The 7,767-nt window shown below is 54.7% G+C and overlaps 1 protein-coding gene across 1 annotated transcript in view; it reads left to right on the top strand.

Moving 5' to 3' along the window:
* The first annotated feature begins 208 nt into the window (after window positions 1-208).
* LOC108580103 (protein Wnt-1) overlaps window positions 209-7,767 on the top strand; it is a 7,775-nt gene continuing 216 nt past the window's right edge. The window contains 5 exon segments of the mRNA XM_017943767.1: window positions 209-312; window positions 2,772-3,034; window positions 7,086-7,360; window positions 7,443-7,765; window position 7,767. The exon segment at window position 7,767 is cut by the window's right edge and continues 216 nt beyond it. Coding sequence (XP_017799256.1) covers window positions 212-312; window positions 2,772-3,034; window positions 7,086-7,360; window positions 7,443-7,765; window position 7,767 — 963 coding nt within the window. The 5' untranslated portion in view covers window positions 209-211.

Consider the following 7,767-nt stretch of genomic DNA (forward strand, 5'->3'; position numbering starts at 1 on the left):
GGTACTCTCATAGTGTGCATTCGACGAACGTTACTCGTGGTCGAAGAGACGCTTCTTTATTATGTGCGCGACACCTTTCGCCGAATAGTACCGAGTGATGTTCGTAACCCGGTGAGTGAACGGGGTGGTGCGTGGTGTTTCGCCATTCGACCGACGTCCTTCGAGATCGGCTAGAAGATCCGGAAGAGAAGCGGTTACGTCCGAACGGAAGATGAGACTGTGGGTGATCATCGGCGCCCTGGCGGTGGCGATACACGCTTCCATCGCCGAAATCACCAGGAACAAGAATCGCGGCAGGGGATCGATGTGGTGGTAAGTGGGAATAATTCTGTAAACACAGGTAGCTCGTCGCGTTCGCGAGATAGTTGTACCGCGCACGAACAGGATCTACGCGACGGATCGATCGCGAAAAGTAACCTAACCGTACGCGATAGAATTTCTTCCACGGGAGAAAAATAAATTTTAGCGCGACGCTGAATGGTGAAGCTGCGAGGGTTAATTACCAAGGCTGGGTAGAGCCGCGTTAACACCTGTCTCGCATCTTTTATCGAGCTAACGGTGGCAGCGACACACGCGCGCCTTCTTATTAATTCATTAATCATAAGCCGGCGGCCCATTCGTTTCAATTCGCCAATGATTTCTCGTGGGTCTGTGCGCGCGCGCGGGAACAAGAGGACGCAGGATGGGATATTAGATAATGGCTAACTTCATTAGCCGGGTAATAAATAATGTTCAGCGTATACGCGCGTAGTTGCGCGCGCTCGTTTGCAACGAAAAGAGATAGTCGCGGAAATATCCACATAACGATAAACCGCCGGCGATAAATCAACCAGGTAGTCTCTCTCTCTCTCTCTCTCTCTCTCTTCATCACGGCTGCTTTTCCAGCCGCGTTGATTTAAACGCACACCGGCCACGCAGGTCCGTCGCGCAAGTAATTATTAGCTACGAATTAATTAATCTAATACGACGGTAAATTCGAGTAGACGCGAACGACAACCTGTTTCGAATTTCGCGGCCGCGTTGTAATTTATCGTCGACTCGACTCGGCGAAAGGCGGATTGACTTTTCGGTGAATTTATGGAGGCGAGGCTTGTCGCGGCTGGTTTCTCCTCGATAGATAATGGATATCACCGGCAAATCGGTAATATATTCGACGGTAACAGGGGATTACTTATCGAGTTAGCGTACACGTAGACGGAATAGGCAGCAACGATTCCGGGTGGTCGAACATGCAGACGGTGATTGAAGGAAATGGAATAGCTCGAAGAAGAAACAGACGGCTAAACGGTAGGTGCAGAAGTTTCGATAGGGAGTAAAAAAATGATGTTTATCGGTAGGAGTTGCTCGGGGGACATAGTTTGATCGTGAGATAACTTTCGGCGATAGTCGCGCGAATTTAATATAGCCTTTTGTCACTGGGAGCGCGTGGCACCGGATCGTTATTAGCCCTCTCCGGTCGATAAATTATTTTCGTGGTGGTGGCGTGTCCGTTGGCAGAAAACACGTGGACCGTCTAGAAGGATAAGAAGCGCGAGAGTGAGGAGGGTCGTCGGGAGTCGTCCCTGAGCTTTCTGCTCGACGTAAATTACAAGCAATAGATAGGTATATCCTAACCGGTCCGGAGCGCGGCTTATTTATGGACATCGCTTATCGAATGCATCGTATAAACGTTCCAACGGGCGAGCCGCTAACGCTCGCGCTCGAGCTCGCGCGTACGGTCGCGGATTCGTTCGCGGGCCAAGAATTTCGCGCGCGGAGAAGCGACGCGGTGACGTCACCGAAGCGGCACGCAGACTCTCGCGGTAATTAGCCTTCGGCAGCCGGAGATTCCTCCGATTTCGGGCAAACCGCGAAAGGAAGTTGCGCGCGCCACTCTTGGAAACGAGATTTGGTTTGGAGTGGCCACTACCGCCAGGCCAGCAGCCCGTGCGCCGGTTTTCCGCTTTTACGAGCTGTGCATCGTGATTCCCCGTTTATTTACACGGCCACGGGAGGAGAGTGGAGTGTCAACGAGAGATCATCGCCGAGCGAGCACGGGTACACGCCGGCTGTCTCTGCTAGGCGTCAGGGGACCCGTTGACAACGGACCGTCGACGGAGCGACGATTAGCTGTTTATTATGCGGGACGACGAGTGATCCGATCCCTGCCACGGGGCACCGAGCTATTTTTCGAATCATCCGAGGAAAAATAACCAATCTCTCCCTCGGGGAGGGGTTCCGAGCGGAGTGGCGCTCGTGGAAGATGTTCCGGAGTTTCTCGAAAGTTTGCACGTTCTTCCCACGAAGGGACGGGGGACCGTTTTTCTACGCGACGCTCGATCGATCGAGACGCGAATTCTTTCGCAGGCAGAACTCGCGCGGCAGCTTGATTTATATATACATACACACACGTATACACTCGTATACGCGCGGCTACCGTTGACCGAAACTGTTGAACCAGTTTCGTCTTTCGAACTAATCCTTCTCCTTCGTGCTCCTTCTTCTCCTCCTCCTCCCTTTTTCCCGTCCACGTGCCCTTCCCCCGCGGCCCTCTTTCAGCCTCGCGGAGCGCACCGTTTTTGCGCGTGAACCAAATTAGCGTCGAGCGAACGCGCGCGAAATGTCAATGTCGCGTTCGAGATTTCACACGATTTTTACACAGGGAACGGAGAATACTCTCCTCCGTTCGTGGGACCGAAACTCTTCGTTTGAAACGGTTCACGATTTTTCCTCTTTCCCCCCCTTATCGATCGGCAAACTAAACGGAGCAACTCGATGAATTTTCTCTTCAGGGGGATCGCCAAGGCGGGAGAGCCGAACAATTTCTTGCCGATGTCTCCGGCATCCCTGCACATGGACCCGACGGTGTACGCGACCTTGAGGAGAAAGCAGCGGAAATTGGCGAGGGAAAACCCAGGCGTGCTGATGGCGGTGGCGAGGGGCGCGAACCAGGCGATCGCGGAGTGCCAGCATCAGTTTCGCAATCGTCGTTGGAACTGCTCGACGAAGAATTTCCTCCGTGGGAAAAACCTCTTTGGCAAGATCGTCGACAGAGGTGAGCACGAGATTTCCTTTCTCTTCGCTTCTACTTTTTTCCTTTCCCGTTCCCTTTCCGCCGCGGCGCGAGCGCGAGCGCGAGCGCGACCGCTGTTCGGTTAATTACCCTTTGGAAATTAGCAGCTAAAAGTGTCGGTCCTGGCCGATACCCGGCGAACGATCGGAGAAGGTGTACGGGAAGGTTCGGAAGTGAAACTTGCCCGTACGGTTGGGCTAGCCGAGGAGAATCGAGATTCGCGATAAAACGCCGCGTCTACGTATACATGTATACATATATAACGGACCATACCTAAGGTGGACTCGTTTCACGTTCCAAAAAACAGCCCATTGTCCGTGCTGCTCGTCTCCGACAACCGGTATTCCCGATAGAGATTTACAGGAGACGAGTTTGGAGAGAAGAGACCGAGAGGAAAGGAGTGGGCCGAACGGCCCTTTCGAACAGCGAGCGACGCGAATCCGTTGATTTTGTTCCGCGAATCCTTATCGCGGCGAGAGCTACGTCGTAAGGGGCCGTTGTCTCTCTCGATCGCGATACGCGGTGGATGATGAGCGAGGCAATCGCTCAATAACCTATACAAAGTGCTCGAGTTTCAACGCGGTAATATCGTTAGTCGATCGATTCGCGAAGCACCGCTAACTGTTTGGCCTCGTAATTAAGGTACCGGCGTAATTAGATTACGCTTAGTTAGTTGTACGCGATAATTTGTCGTAATGGGAGTCGGTGAGGAACGCGTAGCAGCGTGTAGTCTGATTTCGGTGCCATCTCCGCAGAAGCCCGTGGCAAAGATTCGACGAGAGGACACCGCGAGGTGATTCGAAGGGTGTCGGCGCGAGGGGTTGCAGCTAGGCGGGGTGGAGAGAGTGAGCGGATCGGAAACGGCGAGGTACGAGGGGATCGAAAGGGGCGTGCCGTTGCTCCCAGGGCCCCGGGCACGTGCCCTCACCGACCAGATGTATGTTTTGCAACCTGATAATGGACCTTCTCGTACCAGTTCTGGCTCCCCTGCGGCTCTTTTAGATCTCGTCGAGGCGATTGTAAGCCGAGCTTTTTCGCTCGGCCCGCTCCCGCCCCAACGCGTCCAGTGTCCCCATATGGCCACTTATCGCGCTAGTAAGGCCGAAAAAAGAAACACAACGCGGATACAAAATAGCGGAGAGGAAGTGATCGGCTGTGTTCGCGTAACCCGTTGCGCCACGCGTCCTACCGTCTATTTTATTTCACTCTGTCGGAGGAGGAGGGTTCTTGCCAGAATCCTAGCTACGCGTGGATCGAAATCATCCCCTGCGACCGTCTCGGTTTAATCAGGAGGAGGATCGTAACCGGCGCTACTTTCTTTTGTCGTCGAGCCGATCTTCGAGATTAGATCTGGCGTAGGGGAAACGGAGATCGCTATCGTCGATTCGTAATACTGGTGCTCGTATTTAAAAATCGTGGAGGGGATCGCGCAGACTGGTCGGTTGCTCACGCGTCCACCTAAACGGTCGTTTCCGGATTACGCGGGGGGTTGCACCATTACACCCCGACTCGACGATCCTTTTCTTCTCGCATTTCACCCCTCTTCCTCTCTCTGGTTCTCTACTCTTTGCACTCGACCGTGTACGAGATCTGTGTAACGTCCGTTCGTACCCCGCGCGTGTCCCGAGCCGAAAGAACGCGGCGAAACTTTTCGGAGCGTCTGTACTCGATATTATAGCTGGCAGTGAGTAGGTTCGCGGCCTGTAATCATTTCGCCGCCAAGAGCCACCTACCGCATCGGTGTCTACCCTCGCTTCTCCCTGCGGCCGTGCGCACACAGCGTCCGAGGTGTCGGTGCTTGCGTGGATGCCGCGGCGAGTTCCTTAGCCGCCTAATTGCTCGGTAAACTGCGAATCCCGCGAAGCCTCCGTGTGGCCTCGCGTTTTCCCTCTCGCGTCGATTCCGCTCCAGAGTAACGCGGAACGAACCGTGCCGACCGCTCGGGTACCTGCGCACCGAGGAGAGGGGGAGGATCGAGAGGCCATTTATAGGGGAAATTCGCGATCGATATCGGCGCGGCGTGGCGCGCGAGCGTCGCGTCTTATACGGAGACTCGCCGTCGGGTTTTTGCGACGGCGTTACGCCGCCATAAATCGCGGCCTATGATGGGCTACATGTGTCGACGGCACGCCACGATTTCTTGCGAAAACGTGAGCCGCGAGCCAATGGGCCTGTTGCCCCCCATCGGTCCTCCGTGATTTTTACATCTTGTTTGCTTCCACACGCTCCGGTTCCCGGGGACAGTCCACCGCCTATATGGCGCTCGCGTTTTCGCACCCCTTTCCCCGTCATTTTCTCATCGCCCCTCCGCCACTTTTGCATTCAAGCCAGCCGGTCGATGCAGTTTTTCCAACATCGACGTCGCGTCTGCCTTCCCCCTCCGCTCTTCGTCCTCGCTCCGCTGCCGCGGTAGCAATAATTTCCGGCGATTTTATCTCCCTGGAATTTCAGCACGGACGCGAACGTGCGCCGTAAAGTCGTGCGTCGCGTTCTCGAAACGCGGACGCATCTGCTTCTCTGCTTCTCTGCCTCTCTGCCTCCAGTTCTCGCCGCGCAAAATTTCGATCGCACTCGGACCCTTTTCTTCCCCCCTCTGGATAAACAGATGTATAATACCGACCAGGAATTTCCAGCGATGTTTGCCCTGCGACAACTCCACCTTGCTCGAACTCTATTTGCACGGGCCGATAAAGCAAACGTGAAATCGTTTATCGCGCGGCGAACCAACGACGAGCCGAGCGTCGACAAGCGTTGGTCGCGCGAGCTGCTCCTCCGCCACCACCACCTCCACTACGACAAATAACTTCCCCTCCGGATTATCGAGCTTTCTCTTCGGTCCTTTCCTCTTTTTCTCACTTCGATAACGATTTTTCGCCTCGCGAGCAATTCTCTCTTATCTCTATCCGTCGTACTGTTTGAAGATCGTAAACTTTCCAACGGATCTCTTCGGTACTTATCGGTGTTCCCGGCAACGCGGGATGATTTCATCGCGTATCGGGAAGAACGGCGAAAAGGGAAAAGAAGACGAAACTCTCGGCTCTGTTGGTCATGGTAGTCGGAGATGATGAGGAATAATATCTGGAACGGATGAAATTTCGAGGGAGAGAGGTCGAGGTACAACGGTAACACGGTGGAACGGCGTAAATCTTGCGCTTCCTTCTCCGTCGGTCGTTCCTCGTGAGTTACCCCGAGGCTGGGGAAAGGACCGTCGCTTCCGTTGACCGCCGTTCTTGCCTCCGGCGTTCGCTTCGGACTCGGGGATTAGGGAAAATCGTTTCTTTACACGTCTTCCTTTCTTCCGTGGATCGGCCTTTTCTTCGCGCGTTCCACCGTGAAGGCTTCCCTTTCTGGCCTCGTAGGGTGCGCGTGAACGCGAACGTTGCCTACTGCCGTGCGCGGGAAACACTCGTGACGAATTCGGATCTCGCTCCGAAATTTGACATGCTCGATTATCGTCCCCGGCACCCATTTCTATTCTTCCGCTCTCTCTCTCTCTCTCTCTCTCTCTCTCTCACCGTTCGCGTTTCGTTTCGACGTCTTACTTCCCATTCTCCCCGCTTTTTCTTCAAACTCTTAGTTAAGTCAAGGCCTGGCCATCTATCCGGCGAATATCGTTCGTCAGAGCCTCGCCGCGATAACGGAACGTTATCTGCACGACCGTAAACGTGGCAATTTGCGAAACGGCTGTTCGCAAAGGTGCCGGCAGGCACCTGCGCCTTATGCAGATAAGGTCGAGGTGCCTCTGGGGTCAGCCCACTCAGGGTTAAGGTCGCGTTCCCTTTCCCTCTATCCTCCTCCATCTCTCTGCAAGCCAGGCAGAGCCTCCGTCGCCGTGGCTTTCTTCCACACCTGCGCAGAGAAGATCTCGCGCGCAGGTAGTCCACGGCGAGGAATTGAGACGTTCCCTGACGTCATCGCTCGCCTCCCACGTTTACCGGACCGAGGTAGCAAAAGTTTTGTCCTCCCTTGCGACGGTCCTTTCTGTTCTTCGTAAGGTGACGGACCGTTAACGTCCAGCGTCGGTTCATTTCAGGTTGTCGAGAGACTGCCTTCATCTACGCCATCACGAGTGCAGCAGTTACCCACAGCATCGCGAGAGCGTGCAGCGAGGGCAGCATCCAGTCGTGCTCCTGCGACTACACTCATCAATCGCGCGCACCGTCCGGGGCGCGGGATTGGGAATGGGGCGGATGTTCGGACAACATCGGTTACGGGTTCAAGTTCTCCCGTGAATTCGTCGACACGGGAGAACGAGGTCGAAACCTGCGCGAGAAGATGAATCTGCACAACAACGAGGCTGGCAGAGCTGTAAGTTTCTTATTCGTATCCTCTGAACGAAAGGAAGGACGGAAGGGAAGAAGAGAGTAAGATGTTCGTCGATTTGTTACAGCACGTGTCCTCGGAGATGCGACAAGAGTGCAAATGCCACGGAATGTCCGGTTCCTGCACCGTCAAGACCTGCTGGATGAGGCTGCCAAACTTCCGCGTGGTCGGTGACAATCTGAAAGACCGTTTCGACGGCGCGTCGAGAGTAATGGTGAGCAACTCGGACCGAGTACGAGGAAATGGGAACACGATCGTGAGCAATTCGGCGAGCAATTCGGTGCACGGTCATCGAGAGGGTCTGGGTCGTCGACATCGGTACAACTTCCAGCTGAAGCCTTACAACCCCGAGCACAAGCCACCGGGGCCGAAGGATCTGGTCTACCTGGAGC

The sequence above is a fragment of the Habropoda laboriosa genome, unplaced genomic scaffold (assembly GCF_001263275.1).
Source record: "Habropoda laboriosa isolate 0110345459 unplaced genomic scaffold, ASM126327v1 scaffold2, whole genome shotgun sequence".
Lineage (NCBI taxonomy): Eukaryota > Metazoa > Arthropoda > Insecta > Hymenoptera > Apidae > Habropoda > Habropoda laboriosa.